General features: G+C 51.8%; 1 protein-coding gene across 1 annotated transcript in view; it reads left to right on the forward strand.

Annotated features, from left to right (window-relative positions):
* Window positions 1-18,196, forward strand: part of Inpp5a (inositol polyphosphate-5-phosphatase A) — a 169,076-nt gene that overhangs the window by 101,308 nt on the left and 49,572 nt on the right. The window contains 4 exon segments of the mRNA XM_047554037.1: window positions 42-77; window positions 79-106; window positions 6,645-6,748; window positions 17,458-17,510. Of these exon segments, the coding sequence (XP_047409993.1) occupies window positions 42-77; window positions 79-106; window positions 6,645-6,748; window positions 17,458-17,510 (221 nt within the window).

Genomic DNA, 18,196 nt, shown 5'->3' on the forward strand with positions numbered 1-18,196 from the left:
CAGCACAGCCTCTGATCCGGTCCTTCTTTTTTCTCTTGTAGGCACTAGGAAGCTTTTATTTTCTTCATGAATCCTTGAAAAAACGTCTACCAGTTTGACTTTAAAGGTAAGACTCCATGCTGACTTCTGTTGCCTCCTCTGGGTCCCCTCTGCCTGTGTGGTCTGGGCTTGGTGTACCACGGGAGCTCCTGGCTCTCCAGCTTATCTGGTCCTGGTTTGCTGCCCCAGCCACCCCTTCTGCTCTGGCTGGGGACCTGGCTGGGACCTGGCTTTCCCATAGGAGTCCCAGGAGAAGGAAATGGTTTTCATTGTGTTCCCAATGACTGAAAATGAAGCAGAAGGGGAGGATTGCATACATCAAAAGCAGAGTGGGCAGGAACACGTGTCTGTGGCCATGGAACACGCTGCCCTCGTGCTGTGGCCAGCATCTGGGCCTGCACTCTGTCTGAGGTACTCCTCACGAGACACCTGCCACCCCGCCCTTCCGGAGGTAGAGGTTGCAGTGTGGGCCCACCAGATGTGGGGTGTCGCCTCGTCCTCGCCACTTCCTCTGGTCCATTGCCTGGGAGCTGTCCCGAGCTCCACACAGGCCTGGAGCCAGGCACATCAACCTGAGATGTCATTGAGGTTGTGACGGTTGTGACCCCCTGTGGGGGCCAGGGAGCATTCCTCTGCCTTGCTGCAGTCCCTTCACTGTCTTCTGTCTGTGGTTTTTCAGATACGTTTAAATCCCAGCGCCTGGCGCTCCCAACCTAAGCGCGTGGCTGCAGAGAGGGGGTTCGGGCCTTTGCCTGTGGCGCTGTGGCCACCATGTCCTCAACAGCAGATGTCCGGACATACCACGTGCTGGGTGAAACTGTGGGTAGAAGGGCTACTCCTGAGAAAGTCGTAGGTCAAGCCTGGAGGGCTTGTAGACCTTTCTTTCTTTCTTTTTTGTTCCAAAAGAATCATCTGTATACATATTTTACTACTAAATGATTCAGTCAGTCAGATCAACCCACAGTTCGTTCAGAACTGCAGCAGTTGATCGACGTGTAACTTGAGCAAAACCTTCCTGAGGCTTCCACAATGTGGGAAGGGCGCAAACGAGGTTGGACAGAACAGTGGACACGTACTCAGGCACTGTGTGATCAGGATGTTAGCCGTGCAGACGCTCACAGTGGCAGCCCAGCAGGGGCTGTGACTGACCCTTCAGCAGGCGTGTGTCTCGTGGGGTCTCAGGCTGGGGTGAGTACAGCTGTCCCTGCTCCTCACAGCTCTTGTTCTTCTGGCGGTGAGTTACAGCAGAGCAATTCAGAATTTGTGCAAAGTTTGAATAAACTTTTTACAAAGCAATAGCCTGAATTGAAAAAATAAGGATCCAGTTGAAATTTAGGAGTGCCTAAAGATACAAATACAAGGATGTCGGGACTCCAGGTTCTGGCCAACACGTGAGGAGTCTGGAAGGGCTGACTCCTGTTCTCAGAGGAAGCTGAACAAACCTCAAGTAGACAGTCCTTCCCAGATCCACCAGGGGTTGTGGGAACAGGACCAACCCCTGCCCGGAACACAGAGGGTCACGGCCTCCTAGGAGCAAGAGCTGCCCCTGGAGCCTGTGGCCATGGGAACTAAGGCTGGGTGTGGACTCCCATGGAGAGAAAAACTCCGGGGCCCACACCTGTGAGCCCTACCACTAGGAGCCCTGCCACGTTGTCATGGGCAAGACCAGGATCCCTCTTCTGCACAAGGTCTGCCCTGAAGACGACTCCGTCACTGGGCCCACTGCTGAGAATATCTGTTAAAAGGAACGTGGACTGCTTGTGAAGGAGTTTGTGGTTCTTGAAAGTGAAACTTGAGCTGGACACAGTGACTCATGGTTGTAATCCCTGCAACTCAGGCCAGCTGAGTATCGCAAGTTCAAAGCCAACTTCAGTACCTTAGCAGGGTCCTAAGCAGCTCAACAAGATCCTCTCTCAAAATAATTTAAAGAAAAAACAAAACAAAACTGGGGATGTGACTCAGTGGTTAAGTGCCCCTGGGTTCCGTCCCTAGTACCAAAAAGAAAGTGCTCAGTGGAAAACCAGAGAAGACAGAGAGTAAAGACAAAATGAAACAGAACCAGGCAGGAATAAAAAGTCCCACACACGGTAGATGTTACTCCAGCTGTATTTATGATCACTTTAGATGTGAACGGTCTGAAAGATAGAGACTACCAGAGGGAATAAAAGCACCCAACTGTGTTTGTATACTAGAAACCCACTTAAGATACAAAGATTAAAAGCGAAGAAATAGAGAAAGACATACCATGCTGTTTTAGTCAGCTTTTTCATTGCTGTGACCAAAAGACCTAATAAGACCAATTTAGAGGAGGAAGAGTTTATTTGGCTTATAGTTTCAGAGGTCTCAGTCCCTAGAGAACTGATTCCATACCTGTGGGCCCAAGGTGAGGGAGAACATCATGGTAGCAGAGCATGGGGGCAGAAAGCAGCTCAGAACACAGTACATAGGAAACAGAAAGTGCTCCACCCACCAAGACCAAAATATAAACCCCAAGACACACCTCCAGTGATCTGCCTCCTCCAGCCACTGCCCAGCTGCTTACAGTCACCACTGAGTAATCCTTATCAGTGAGTCAGTCCACTGACTAGGTTACACCTCTCATGATCTGATTATTTTACCTCTGAACATTCTTGCATTGTTTCACACATGAGCCTTTGGGGGGACATCACATACCCAAACCATGACACATGATAGTATATCAAAAGAAAGCTCGAATAGCTACATTACTTTCAGACAAATAAACTTCAGAGCAAGAAAAATTATCAGCAATATAAAGAGGCATTACATAGTGACCAAGATGTCAGTCCCTGTCAGATTTGGCAGTCCCTAATTTGTGTGCACACATCAGCAGAGCGTCAGAGTATGTGAGGCAAAGGCTGATCTGCAAGGAGAGATGGAGGGACCCAGTGTCACAGTTGGCAGCCTCAGCACCCTCTGTCACAAATGGAAGAGCTGGCAGTCAGAACATCACTAAGGACGTAGCTGGATTCAGCAGCACCCCCAGGCAACTTGAGCTGATCCTCACTTATGGAGTGATTAGCCCAACAACAGCAGAACACACATTCTTCTCTAGCTCTCATAAACATTACTAAGGCAGCCCACATTCTGGGCCATAGAGCACACCTTAACAAATTTGAAAGAAGAGAATCATGCAAAGTGTGCTCACAAATCACAATAGAATTAAATGAGATATCAGTAATATGGGGATTGGTAGGAAATCCCCAAATATTTGGAGATTGAGTAACACATTTCTGATTAACACATGGGTCAAAGGAGAAGTGACAAGAGAAATTTTAAAACTACTTTAATTAAATGAAAATGCAGCCTATTAAAATTCATGGACTGTTAGCAATAACTATGCTGAGAGGGGAATTTATAGTATCAAATGCATATATTAGAAAATAAGAAATATCTAAAAATCAGTAATCTAACCTTCAACCTTGGGAAAGCTGAGGAAGAAAAGTTAATTCCAAAGTAAGCAAAAGAAAAATAATAAAAATCGGAGCAGAAATCAACAAAATTAAAAATAGAGAAATAGATAAAACCAAAATTAGTTCTTCAAAAAAAATCAATAAAATGGATAAACTACTAGTCACACTAACCAAAAAGAAAAAGACACAAATTATTAATATCAGAAATTAGGAACCATCACTACCGATCCCACAGACATTAAGAACACAGTAAAGGAATGTCATGAACAAGTCTGTGCCTTTAAATTTAACAAGCTAGTGGACCAACTCCTTGAAAGACACATCTGTGAAAACTCATACAAGAAGGACTAGGTCATCTGAATAGGACTGTAGCTATTCATGGAAATAGTCACTAATAACCTGAAAAAGAAGACAGCAGACCAGATGAATTTTCTAGTCCATCTGTCGAGCACTGGAGGAGGAGCACGCCGGCTCTCCACAGGCCGCCCCACTCCTCCATTCTGTCCAGGCCAACCTGCATCACCACCCTGTTACCAAAACCAGAGGAGACTCCGTGAAGGAGAACGTAAGCTGTCCCTCTCGCTTGTACAATGCAAGTGTTCTCAACAGAATACTAGCAAATTGAACCCAGGAAGTATAAGAAGAATTATACAGTGTGATTGGGATTCAGTCCAGGTATCCCAGACTGGTTCAGCATTTGAAAGTCAACTAATGTGACCCATCATATCAGCAGATTGAGGAAGAAGATTATGTGATCACTTGGTAGATACAGAAAAAGCATTCAATAGAAACCAGCACCCATTCATGATGAAAACCTTCAGCAAAACTAGCAATTGATTTAAAACTCAGTTTAGAAGAGAGGGAGGAAACTTCTCCAAAAGCAAGCAGACTACAGGTAGCATCAAACATTAATGAGACATTAGTAGATGGAAAATTTGAGGAAGAGATCAGGAACAAGGCTAGGATGTCCCCTCTCAACCACTTCAGCTTCTTACTGGAAATCTTAGCGAATGCAATAAGATTAAAAAAAAAAAAAAGACAAAGAAATAAAGGAGTATTTGGGGGTGGGGTAGGAGATAGAATTGGCTTTGTTCTCATATGGCGTGATTATCTATGTGGAGAATCCTAAAAGCCAACAACACCTGAGAAAGCTGGTAATTATAAGCAATTATAGCAAGGTTGCAGGATACACGGTTAAGGTGTTTACTGCTTTCCTGCAATTAACAGGTGGAATTTGTAATTAAAAGAACAGACTGTTTACATGAGCACACACTAAAAGTAGCACTTAGGAATAAATGTAACAAATATGATTCAAAACAAGATCTCGGTGAGGAGAACTATGACCCTCTGATGAGAGAGACGGAAGGTCTGGGTAAATGGCGCTGTGCCCTGTTCACACGGGCCTGAGTGTGTACATGCCCCACCGTCTATATGTGTACCGAATTCCAAAGTGAAGACATGAGGACGAGGCCTCTCGGAGCCCCTGGGCCACAGGGGCACAGCATCATGGAAGGGGCAGGCCCACCTGCCTCCCCGCGGTGAGGCCGCTTGCTTGCCAGAGCCTGAATCCACCAGGCCTTCCTCCTGGACTTGCAGCCTCCGGAACTGTGAGGAGCCAGCAGTTCACAAGCCCTCCTGTCTGTGGTGTCTTGTTGTAGCACCTGAACAGACTCAGACCAGTGGGAAGAGAAGGTTCTCAGCCGTCCGTTCTTCCCGACTTGACCTACCGATAAAGCACGAGTGATTCCGTGTGTGGCTGATGATCACACGCCACCCCTGCCCCATCTCTTCCCCTCCTCAGAGGAAAGCAGAAGTGTCTCGGTTCTCTTCCAAAGCACAGTGACTTCCTGCAACCATGTTAAACATGTGGACCCCGTGGCCTGCACCGCTTTCCACAGCCGCATGCTGGCATGGTGCCATCCCACGCGTCGTCTTGAGCAGGTGGTGAGGCCTCCAGAGGCTCTTGTGCTCCCAGTGTTGCTGGGAGGAGCCCTGTGCCAGGCATACCTGCAGGGTCATAGGTGCAGGGGTCATTAGAAGTGCAGCTCTGGTTAAGGTGGGCAGTCCCTGTTCATGGGTGCAGAATCCCACATCCAGAGAGTTCCTGTGTGTTCTGCTCACTGCACTGGCCCAGACTCTCCCTGTCTGAGCTGCTTGGGTCAGAGACCTGGACAGGCCATGCTGCAGCTCGCCTTCTCAGAACTGGCTCTGCTTTTGCCCCGCCCTGAGTGGGCCCAGAGTGGGCCCTGCCCATCGTCCACATCCTTCACTCTGCTCCTGCTGCCCCACCCTGCCATGGGGTAGGTGGTGCTCCAGAAGCTGCAGGTCTTAGCTGTGATTCTCCCTTGTAAACTGCAGCACAGCTTGCTTCATGTGCCAAAGTTGGGATCCAAGAATCTGTTTGACAACCCAGGAGTGTCACCCTGAGAACACTTGCTCTTGACCTTGGGGTGCCATCTGTGCTGGGTCCTGACCTGCCCTGACCCACAGCAGCCTCTGGACCACGTGTTGCTTGTGCCTCTAGCGTGTCCTTGCAGAGACTGGCAGCCATCTGCCCTGAGCCTCTGAGTTTGAAACCATTTGAAGAATGGAGGTCAGGTACTTACAGCCACATCCCACTGAGAACACGGGATGTGCGAGAGAACCCAGGCCAACCCCATCCATAGGCACATCAGCCCAGGGAGGTGTTGGGGGAGCCATGTCCCCTAGGACTCCAGGGGGTCTGGGCGGCAGCTGGCCAGGCAGGTGTATCCCTCCCTCCATCTCACATGAAAACTCTTCCCTGGAATATGAGTGATGGGGGCTGTGTGCGAGGAGGAAATCGATGTTATTAAATAAATTCATGTGAAGGTCTGCGTGAATGGTAATTCCACAGCCCTCTTCAATATATTCACAGCTTTAAAAGAGGGTGCCAATTAGCCCCTGTAAATCTGCAAGCTGGGAGCTCTTAGGGGATAATGAAGTGGAGTGTCAGATCCCAGGTCGTGGAGCAGGAATTTATGAGCCACAGGATGTCCAGAGCAGCTGCGGAGGGTTAGCCCCTTGTCTGCTCCTGCCTGTGGCTTGCCTAGCTCCCCAGGGCTGCGCAGTGGGGTGCGGCCCCTGAGTAGCACACAGCTGTTGGGATGGGGCGCAGTGCTGGGGTTATTCACGTCGTTCTTCTGATCTTTCCAGCTAAGAAGTATAGGAAAGTCACTGGCAAGGAGATCTACTCGGACACCCTGGAGAGCACCCCCATGCTGGAGAAGGAGAAGTTCCCACAGGACTACTTCCCCGAGGTACTGGCTGGGCACCAGTGGTTGACTTTCTCAACAGTGCATTTGTTTCTCAGAGTGGACAAAACAGAAATGAAATGTGGTTACCAGCTGGTGACCACAGCTTGCCTTTGCCTTCCTCCAGCGTTCTTCTTTCTGGGAGATTCTAAGGCACATGGGTTGGTCTGGGCTGTCCTAGACATGCGTGGGGGAGCCTGCAGAGTCCAGCAGTGGATGACTGGTAAAAGCCTCTGGACATCATTTTCAGGGAAAAGAACCCTCCCCCGCATGCAGGAAGGTTACCCAGCCCCCTGGGAAGCGCGGAGGTCTGTCTGAGTGGCAGCTACAACCTGGGCTGAGTCTGGGGGTCACTGTGTGCCAGGATACATGGGGATGTGCACGTGGCTCGCCTCTCGCCTTCCCAGGGCCCGGGGCTGGGGCCAGGTCCTGTCACAGACAAGGCCTTGGACCCATACAGCAGGTAGGAGTACCACAGCCAGGTGGAGCCGCCAGCAGCTGGCCTGCCGCACCATGATGTGCCCAGGGTTGGGATTCGAACACCAGGGATCGGCTGACTACTTCGCTGCCCCAGACCATGCGGTCGTAACGCGCTCTGTGTCTTGTGAACTTTGAGCCTTCTCCTTCCGTGCGTAGCTGTTGTTTATATGCAGCTTTTTGGATTCTGCACTTGGTGACCCTTCCTGAGAGCTGGCATCTTTGCAGCTCTCTGAGCTCATGCAGCTCACCTGCTGATCACCGGGTGTGGCCTTGCCCCTCTTATCATCTGTCATGTCACAGTGGGTTTTGGACCCGGTGGCCAGAGTGTTCCCAGTGCTGAAGCAGAACTGAGCTCCTTCCCCGGATGCCTGCTCCCCACGGCCTGCCCACTCTTGCTGTGATGTGGGCCACACCAGGCTTGTCTGTTTCAGCCCAGGGAGGCCTCTCTGCAGTTTCCTTCTCCAGGAGGGGCTGCCCACGTGGTGGGTGCGCCGTCCTGCAGAAGCAAATGTTGAGCAAGGCCACAACTTTGTCAACTTGGCTTTATAACCGTGCCTGAGTGGAGATTGCAGTACCTCATGAGGGATGGGCCCTCTAGTCACCTGGCGTTTAGGCTTCCCGCATCCATCCTCGCAGGGCCAAGGACACGGTGTCCAGTGGTCAGCCTCCTGTGTTCAGCTGGTGCAGGCCTGCCCCTGGCTCCACTTCTTTGCCCTCTGCACCCAGGGTATAGGGTTCAGAGAGGAGGGCAGGAAAACATGGGACCTTCTGTGTGTCTGTACAAACATTCCTGTGGGCAGAGCTGGTGGGACTGCAGTGACCTCAGAGCTTCTGTGGGGACAAGAGGCCAGTTACAGCTGAGCTCAGGCCTGTGACCACCCCATACTGGCCCTCAATAAGGTGGATGCCTCTTGGGGCCAACCTGACCCAGTTCTTATCTTTGATCAGAGTAGACTTGAGGGGTACAGGGGGAAATAGTGTGTTCTGGGAAGCCAAGGCTGGGCCAGGCCAGGCGGGGCAGGCAGGATGGACTGATAGGGGTCAGTGCTGGACATCGGGCACAAGCAATAGTGTAGTGATGGTTCTGGGGAAGGCATCAGCATTTGAGTATCTTTCTTTGCAACTTTGTCTTTAACTGCTAAAACTGGTTCAAATGTTGAAAAGAGTGGCGAATCTACAGCAGATGCTACGGGCCCCGTGGCATTAGAGCTGGCGAGTGCCTGTGCCCTGACCTGCTCGCCATAGCTGTAGGCTGATCCGAGAGCCTTGTGCCCATGTCTGCACCCTGTGTTCGGCTCCTGTGAGTGTCGTTGAGCCGCGTGCTTCTCACGCTCTCCATGTATTGTGTCCTGGGTGAGTGGTGTTCCCTGCAGGGCCCTGGGGGTGTGTGTGGCCTTGCTGAGTCCTTAACTTCCTCATGATTCCAGAGCCTGGGTCAGAAGGTCCTCTTGTTGCACATTCTGTTTCCTTCCTGGAGGGTTGCAAGATGCAGCCTGGCCTCGCGGAGTGCCACAGTGCTCTTAGTGAACAGGGGAAGGCGAGAAGCTGGGCAGCAGGCAGAGTGGCCAGACAGGAATGGCTCTTTCTGCAGCATCTCGAGAGTCCCTCTGTGCCCTAGACCCCAGGCCCTCAGCAGGGCTCCTTCCAAAGGCCTCCTTGCTTACCCACCCCACAGCCTTGGCAATACAGGAGCCAGGTCACAGTGAGGTCTGCGGGCCTCTGCTGTGTTCTGCCACCTCTTAGACAAAAGGTGTCCCCACTCCGCCCTGTGGTCAGTGCTGTGTGCCCTGTGTTGGTGGGGAGAGGTGTGGTTCCCCCTCCCACAGGGAAGGAGCCTACCTGGGTCCAGGCCCTTCCTGAACTCTGTGGGTCTCTTGCTCTGGGGCCTTGCTGTCCTATCCCCCGCAGGGAACAGAGGGTGTTTTTGGGAGAATGAGCTCCTAGGAAGGCAGGGGTGGGGGTGGCTTTGAGTGGGCCCGGCCTGGACTTTGAGAGCAGCTTGTTGCTGTCCACAGCCTGGTGGTTAACTGACAGCAGTCCCTTGCTGGGACTGATGCTCGTTTCTGTAGGGACCTCGGCTCTCTTGGGGCTGTCGTCAGGGAAGCTGTCTCGGGACCCTGTGCGTTTACCCTTATGGCCTGTGCTATACCAGCAGGTGTATGTGTTTCTTCTCATCCTGTCAATTAATAGAAGGGAAATCTCATTTTAAAAATCATGACCTCTAACATCATATCTGAAGCGTGGTACTTTTTAATGTGTAGGACTTCACAAAGTGAGCTGTGTTCTGGGGGCAGGATCCTGGGGCGCCCTGAGCAGGAGCGTTACCTTGGCCAGTCTTGGCAGCCTTGCTGGGCTTGTCTCTCTCCCACGCCTGCTGCCAGACCCTGCACTGTGTTCAGGCGCATTTTGGGGGCGGGAATTAGTTTAAGACTGATTTCTCTTTCTTTTATTGCCATCACTTAAGGATAATCTAAATGTAATTACCTTGATAGAAGCATAATGCAATTCTAAATAATTACAGCCCACTGCATCTAAAACTAACAAAACTTTCTCTGTTGATTTATGGGTGCTTTTGGCTCGGCATGAATTTCAGATGTTGCCTCTGGAGCAGCACTCCAGATAATGTGAGGCCATTTTAAAAAGCAATTTGTGTAGTCGATCGGGGTGATCATTTTTTCCTCTTGCCGTAGTGAGAAATTGGTTGTTACCATAGATCATAGGCCCTGCCGCAAGCTCTGGTGAGAGATGAATTCATTCCACTAATGCTCCAAGCAGGCCTTTCACGGCAGGGCTGCAAGGCGATAACCTCCCCCGGCCCCTCTTTTTCCTCTGCTGCGATTTATGCTGTCTTTCAGTAGATGAAACCGCCGGTATTCACAATCCGTCTGCTGGCTCAAGGAGCCCTGTTAACAGCGACTTGAGCAGAGGCCACACGTGGAGAGTGGGAGGCGTGGGCACGGCACGGACTTCCCCTGAGCTGCGATGGCCCCTCCAAGAGCGGAGAAGCCTCCTCAGTTTGAGGGTGTGGCCTCCCCAGGAGTGTGAGGTCCCTGTCTGGACCTGGGAGTCCATAGCCGAAGGGTTCAGAGGGTGGTCAGTGGCCAGAAAGAAAGAGACCCATCAGACATTTGAGGGGCCTCCACCCCACCCATTCCGGCTATTTGACCTGCCATAGCCCAGGTGACCCTGTGTGCATCTGGGGACTTCCAGGAGCCCCTTAGCCCCCGAGATTCTGTGCAGGACCCAGGGTTCCTGTCCCTGTGCTTCCCATCATGCGCCCTGAGCACAGCCATGTCCGCGTGTGCGTGTGTGCTCGTGAGCGCCAGTGTCTCTGTTGGGGAGGTCACACTGCGGGCCTCTGTCAGGAGGCGCCTGCACCACAACGACTTGGGGTGTGGGCGCCTTTGGGCCCCCCCCCACCTTGACCCTGAGCGCTCAAGCTGGGCCACAAGTGGGAAGGGAAGGGACCTCCACAGAATTAGGGAGGTGGCTTCCACTCTGTTCCTGTCTAAGGAGCTGGTGGTCCTGGACAGGTTGGGCCCTGCTTTCCTCTCTGTTGACCACCTTCTGGTTGTAGAAGGGTGCATGGGACACTGAGTGAGGGTGAGGCTGTCTTTCTCGTGGTCTCTGGAAAACAGCACTGTGCCCAGCCCAGGCCCAGGGCTGTGTGGCAGCCCTCAGGGCCACAGGCCTGAGTGTCAGTGTTATGCACCTGTCATCTTTCATGCTACAATGTTGTTTAGAAATGCAGTTTGACTCAAGCAAGAATAGATGTTGGTGTGCATGTGGGGAAAAGGCACACTCATACACTGCTGGTTGAGTTGCAAATTGGTGGGGCCACTCTGGAAAGCAGTGTAGAGATTCCTCAGAAAACTTGGAATGGACCCACCTTTTGACCCAGTTATCCTACTCCTCAGTTTATACCCAAAGGACTTAAAATCAGCATACTACAGTGACGCAGCCACATCAATGTTCATAGCAGCTCAATTCACAATAGCTAGATTGTGGAACCAACCTAGATGCCCTTCAACAGATGAATGGATAAAGAAACTGTGGTATGTATACATAATGGAATATTATTCAACATAAAGAAGAATAATATTATGGCATTTGCAGATAAATGGATATGATGCTAAGTAAAATAAGACAATCCCAAAAAACCAAAGGCTGAATGTTTTTCCTGATAAGTGGATATTATATAATGGGGGTGGTGGAGTGGGGAGTGAGAGAAGAATGGAGGAACTTTAGATTACATAGAGGGAAATGAGAGGGAGGAGGGTATGAAAAATCATGGAATGAGACAGACATCATTATCCTGTGTACATGTATGATTACACGAATGTTGTGAATCTACATCATGCACAGCCATAGAAACGAAATGATGTACCCCATTTGTGTACAATGAATCAAAATGCAGTCTGTAAAAAATTAAAAAAAAAAAAAAAGAAATGCAGTTTCTTGTGATTATAGTGATGAGCATATCTCAAAAGGAACATGTTTTCTGCAGATACCTCATCAAAACATTTGGTTATAACAAAATTACACTTAATCTGCAATTTAGTTACAAATGTCTTCAGAATTCTAACATTGCAGTTATTACTAATCTATAGTATACAAAAAGTAACACGTTGTCTCCTATCATATGTATTCAGCCTACTAATAATCAGTATTGAAAATAATGCTCCATTGTTATGTAAAGTTATACATTCAAACAGGACACACGTGTGCATGTACACTCAAGTCACACATATGTACATACCTTCACTTAGACAAAGCGGAAAACTGAGGGGAACAATAATTTTTGGTCCAAAAATGTGTAAGTGTGTTCCATTTGTAATGGCAGTAAGGCCACTGGTGCCACAGTGAGTTCCAGGAAGAGGCAGGGTTGGACTCAGCGTGGGGCCCAGTGCACCCCAGGACCTGGAGGAGCAATCACTGGCCATCTGCAGCCCACTGGCCCCACTGCTTCCATGGGCAAGCCCTCTGAAGTGGTGGGTGGTGGCCTGATGGCCACTTGTCTCTGGCACACACTGCCCCAGGGCTGCCCCAGCTCTGTGTGCTCTTATAACCTGTGCACCCTTGGGCTCTGTATTCTGTGGGGACAAGTGAAGGCCTCTGCCTTGTGGAACCACGTGCTGGCCGGAGAGCAGCATGCATGCTTGGTGAGTGAATTGCAGAGGTGCTAGGTGTGTGTCACACGGCGGTGTTTGAGCTTGGAAGAGGCGACCAGATGGTGGGCCACTGGAAAAGCTCATGTCAGACATGATGGTCCACTTTGGCGGAGGCTGGCATCCTGGGGGAGAGAAAGCAGGGGCCCCAGGAGCCAGAAGAGCCCCTCTGATGCCTGATTGAGAGGGAGCCCTGGTGGTGACAGGTTCAAGACCAGCTCTCACAGCAAGGGAAACCTAGGCAAGTCCTGCATGGTAGAATCTGGGAGGCCCTGTCCTTCATACCCACCTAGCTGCACCCCAGTGACACAGGTGGAGAGGAGGAGGTAAGGGGAAGAGGGGAAGGGAAGCCCCCTTGTGTCCTGGTGAGGGGGTGCAGATTGATACTGTGAGGACCCTCCCCATCTCACAGTGTTCGCAGGGGCCTGAGGCCCCCCATCTGGGCCCCATCCTCACTGAGCAGAAGCTGGACCCTGGCCCAAGGAGCATGGATGCTGACCTGAGCAGGCAGCAGGTGGAGATCTGTGGCTGTTGCTGGTGATCAGCTTCCTAGGAAAGCGTGGGTGGAATTCAGACCTGAAAAAGATGGAGGAAGCAGAGTTTGTCGGGGCACAGGGTGTGTGAGGAGAGGGTTTACCATGGGTGTGGGACGTCCTGGGCACCAAGAGCATCCTGATAGCTGGCTTGCCCTCCCGAGGTTGGCACTCTTCCGCGGAGTGACCTCTGCACACCAGCTCTCCTCCCAGCTTGGATCCATCCGTTGTGGCCATGCTCCTGTGGGCACATGGCCTTGGGAGAGCTGCCCGCTGACTCTGAAGGCCTGGTCTGACTTGGGGCAGGTGAGCCCCACATCCCTGCAGCGCCACTCCATCCAGCAGTCAGACCGCTTGTCAGGTGATACCTTGTCCAGTGTCCAGGGGCTTCTGCACAGCCGTTGTCATCCTGCAGGCACGTGGCATGCAGGGACAGAGCCAGCACACCTGCATGCAGAGCAGGGGGGGTCAGGTCTAACAGTGTGTCCAGGTGGGACCAGCCTGTGGGAGCCCTGCCGTACCTTCTGCTTGATTCTTCTGTGTACCTGGAACTGCTCTGAAATTAAAATCTGTGACTTAGGATGTCTTCCCAGGCCTGGAATGTCATAGGTGAGGAGCAAGACTGACGCTGGAGAGGGAAGGACCAGAGCCACCCTGGGCCCTCAGTGTCGCCCGGGCGTGGGACCTCCCAGGCTCCGTCTGTCCCTTTGTGGCATTTGCAGAGTCGCGCGGTGCGTGAGGGTGTAGGGTGCACGTGAAATAAATGGGGTTGAATAAACTGACAAAGACCTGAAAATAAGGATGTTAGAATGCTCAAGAGACACATGATAAAGTTTATTAAGTAAGATGTTATTCAACTAAAGCATAAATAAGAACAAGGGTCATGAAAACCAGTCTATAGAAACAGTCATTAAAAGGAACAGAATAGGTTATAAATCAGAGAGAATTAATAAATCGGAAATGTTAGTAAGGAGTTCATTAGAGCATAGTCAAGAGATTGGATTTTTGCGTGGTTTTTCATGTTTTATTTCTTTTCCATACCTTTTATGGATGCATTATAATTGTACGTAATGGTGGGATTTATTGTTACATGTTTGGACATGCACATGCTATAATCATGGTGATCTGGCCAGTATCATCCCAGTGCTGCCCTTTTCCTCCCTCCCTCCTGACCCGGATTCCTCTCCTCCACTCCCCTGACCTCCCTTTGGTTCTCATGAGGTTCACCCTGCACCTGTATTCCCCTTTTTCCTCTTTGACTTCCACATGAGGAAACATTGAGATTGGCTTATCTCGCTTAACATAGTGCCCTCCGATTCCATCCATTTTCCTTCAAATAACATAATTTCATTCTTCTTCTTGGCTGAATAAAACTTCATTATCATGGTTCAGATATGAAGTGCCCCTCACAAGTTCACGTGTGAGACGATGCGAGGGTGTGCAGAGGTGACAGGAGCGGGTCATGAGGGGCGTGAACCTGCCCAGTGACGGGTCCACTGGCGGGTGAACTGGCAGTGCCTGCAGCACACAGGGCTGGAGGACGTATCCCTGGCGCTGTGCCTTTGGGGTTTGTATTTTGTCCCTCGCGAGTGGGGCTCTCTGCTTCCTGGCTGCCATGTTCTGAGCTGCTTACTGCCATGATGTTCTGCCCCACCTCAAGTCCAAGTTAGTAGTGAACCTCTAAGCCAACATGAGCTTTTCCTCCTCTAAATTGTTCTCGTCAGGTCTTTGGGTCAGAACGAGGACAAGCTGACTAAAACATCCCTTGTGAGGATGCGTACCATGTTTTCTTTATCCATTCATTTGTTGATGGCCACCTAGACTGGTCCCAACATGGCTATGTATCATGTTTTTTACTTTTTTTTTTAATTTAATTTTATTTTTTGGTACCAGGAATTGAACAAATTCAGGGGCACTTAACCACTGAGTCACATTCCAGTTGTTTTTATTTTGAGACAGGGTCTCCCTAAGTTGCTGAGGCTGTCTTTGAACTTGTGATCCTCCTGCCTCAGCCTCTTGAACCTCTGGGATTTCAGGTGGGCACCCCTGCGCCCAGATGTTTTTATTTTTACAGAAAGGCGTAGTGAAAAGACATGATAGCCCCACCAAGTAGCTCAACTGTTTGTCCAGAAGAAATTCCAGAGAGTAACAGTGGGGAGCAGTATTGGGAAAAAGTAAGGGGGAACTTTTCCCAAAAAAAGAATTGCATTTTCAGGCTCAGCATCTCCAGGATTCAGAGAAGGGCATGTAAGAATTGGTCCATACCCAGGTACTTGAGGACACTGGGGACAAAAACCCAACAACCCTTAAAAACTGCCAGAAAGAAGACATGCCCCAGGGTGGACAGCTGGGGCTGCTAAAGCATGGCTCTCCCAGCAAGGGGGCAAGGCAGGCAGAGCCCGGGGCAGACGGGCAACGGTCCAGCACCTGGAGTCCCCAGCACACAAGTAGCTGGAGGCTGGGTAGAAACATCCCTGGGCATGAGCAGGAGCATGTGGGTCAGGGAGAGGAGTCCCTGGCCCTGATATCACAGCACCCAGAGCCCAGCGTGGTGGTGGGCAGCAGGATGGAGGCTCGCAGCAGGTGACTGGCAGCGTGGGTGCTGGTGAGGTTGAGCACGGGGAAGAGCAGGCCCCTGAGATCTTTGTGTGGAGGCCAGCGTGCCCGCGAGGGCATCACCTTGGGCTGAGTACTAGCAGTAGGAACTGAGCTGCCCCTGAAGACGGAACAGGAGGGGGAGGAGTGATACAATGTGTTGGACAGCTCTGGTCCAAGGGAGCACGGTGACCAGGGGAAGCTGAAGAAGTGGGGACTGGGCCAAGAGAGGTGGGATCAACCACAAAAACTGTTCCTATTAGATGAGGAAGTAAGTGCCTTCCACGAAATTCCTGGGAGCCCGTTTCTCAGGATGCTTCTTTGAGTCAGGGAACATGATTCGCCATCAGTTAGCTGAGTCCGTGTGGTCACCTGCCCTGGATGGCCAGAACATGATGGAGGAGGCAGGCTGCACCCTCCATCTGGTGCCAGCGCCGCAGGCTCATTTCCCAGCCCAACCCCGAGGCAGGGTAGGTGCACCCTCCTGCCTCCACGCCACTGCTCGGCACCTGCCGAGAGGCTCCTCCAGTGGCAGGATCCTACCTCCAGTGCTGCTTATGACGCGAGGCAGCCTGGGTCTGGTGACTGTTAAGATCTCGCCTGAAAGGCTGTCCAGTCTTCGGTCGCACACTGAGTGAGCAGCAGTCTGTGGGGCCCCCAGGCCCAGAACTTTCTGTAGCCCCACAGACCCTGCTGCAAGGGCCAGCTGCTGTGCACTTTGGCCTCCCTGCATGAGTGGGGCACCAGTCAGGCAGTGAGCTGGGGAGGGCTGCCCAGGCACAGGGACTGTGGCATACAGGTGGACAGGCACCCTGCCAGCCTCTGCCCTACCCCACCACTTCCTGCTTTGGGCCAACCTGAGGATGGTGAGGGAGACCGCAAGCGTCCTCTCAGTTTCAGGGAGGGGGAGAATGTGTGGCTGAAGCATCACCATGGTCCTTGTTTCACCCCCTGCCCCATTAGCAGGTATCAGAGGGACATCTTGGGCTGGTGGTTTGAAACAGCAGGATTCACTTCTCAGGCTGTCCACCCGGGGACCTGTTTTAGTCAGCCTTCCCGCTGCTGTGACCTAAAGGACCCAACCAGCCCAAATGTAGAGGGGAAGAGGCTTATTCAGGGTCATGGTTTCAGAGCAGACTCCATTCCTTGTGGCTCAAGATGAGGCTGAATATCATGGCGGAGTGTGTGGAAGAGAGAAGCAGCTGACATGGAAGCAGGAAGCAGAGAGAGACTCCATTCTCTAGATATAAATATATACCCCATAGCCATGTCCCAGTGAACCTTTTCCTCCAGCAACACCCCACCTGCCTCCAGTTAGCACTCGTTAATCCCATCAGGGTTAAGTTGACTAGGTTGAGTCTTTCATAACTCAGTCAATATCTCCTCCAAAGCTTGCTTTGTCTCACTTGCGAGCTTTTGGGGGACGTCTCACATATAGACAGACCCCCGATGCTAACACACTGGCAGAAGGGCCCAAGACCCAGATGCTGGCAGATTCAGTGTCTGGTGAGGACTGTGTCCTCTTGGGACCAATGCTGTCCCATGGGGTAGAGGGAAAGGAAGGTACAAAAGGGCCCAGACTCCCTGTGGCAAGCCCTTCTGAAAGTGCGCCAGCATCAGGGAGGAGGGGCCCTGGTGGCCTGGCTCCTCAGAGCCCCCACAGTACCAGTGCACTGGCAGTAGAATCTCAGCATGGACCTGGGGACCACATTCAGACTGTAGCTCCTCCTTGGGGCCACCCCGCATGGACAGTGCCAGGCCCATGCTGTGCTGGGGTGGCCTGCCTCATGCCTGCCCTCCAGGCTCCCTGCTGCTGCTGTCTCAGGTGGGCTGGCTCCTGGCCCCCGGGACCCCTCTCTGGTGCGTGCCAGTGGAGTGTCTCAGTGCTGACAGTGCGGTGCCCTCCTGCACTGCTCACTGTCTGACCTTTGTTTTTCAGTGCAAATGGTCAAGAAAAGGCTTCATCCGGACGAGGTGGTGCATTGCTGACTGGTATGTTCCTGGCACAGGACCGCCGAGTACTCCCGCCTTCTGCTGTGTTCTGCACATCATCAAAGGCTCTGTGGTCTTGCCTGACCTCCACAGGCGCTCCTTGACCTTTTCTGTTTGTGGGGTGATGCACATGATGCGGAGCTTTGCCCATGTCCTGTGTGTCAGGGTTCAGGTGCTTGGCACAGATGAAGACACAGCCAGGTCCTCAGAGCCTCCAGTGGCCCTCAGGCTGCAGCCTGTGCTGCAGGACCTGAGCACAGCCAGGCCTGAGTTGTCTCTGACCACCTTCCTTCAGAGTACCTCTCCACAGGGCCTGGTCTCCCTGTCCTTCCCAGGGTGGTGGTGGAGTTCCACCTGAGGTTTTACCTTCCCTTCTGAGATGTCTGAACCCTCACTGCCTGAGGGTCTGTTGCTGTAGAACACCATCTGCTCGAAGCTTCAGAGTCAGCCATTGCCCCGGACTGTGGCTTCTGTTGCTCTACTGGGTCCCATCAGGGTCCTGTGGGCTGTGGGCTGCTCCTCTGAGCTTGCCATAGTAGTGGTGGGATGGAGAGGGAGACAGAAGAACCCAAGGAGGAGCTGCAGTCCCTCGTGACCTTAATGCAAGAGGAGGCTGGCACCACTGCTACCTTTCACCCTTGGTCTTAGGGCCTACCCCTGGCACAGTGTGGGAAGGACACCGCAGG

Source organism: Sciurus carolinensis, chromosome 5, assembly GCF_902686445.1.
Source record: "Sciurus carolinensis chromosome 5, mSciCar1.2, whole genome shotgun sequence".
NCBI lineage: Eukaryota > Metazoa > Chordata > Mammalia > Rodentia > Sciuridae > Sciurus > Sciurus carolinensis.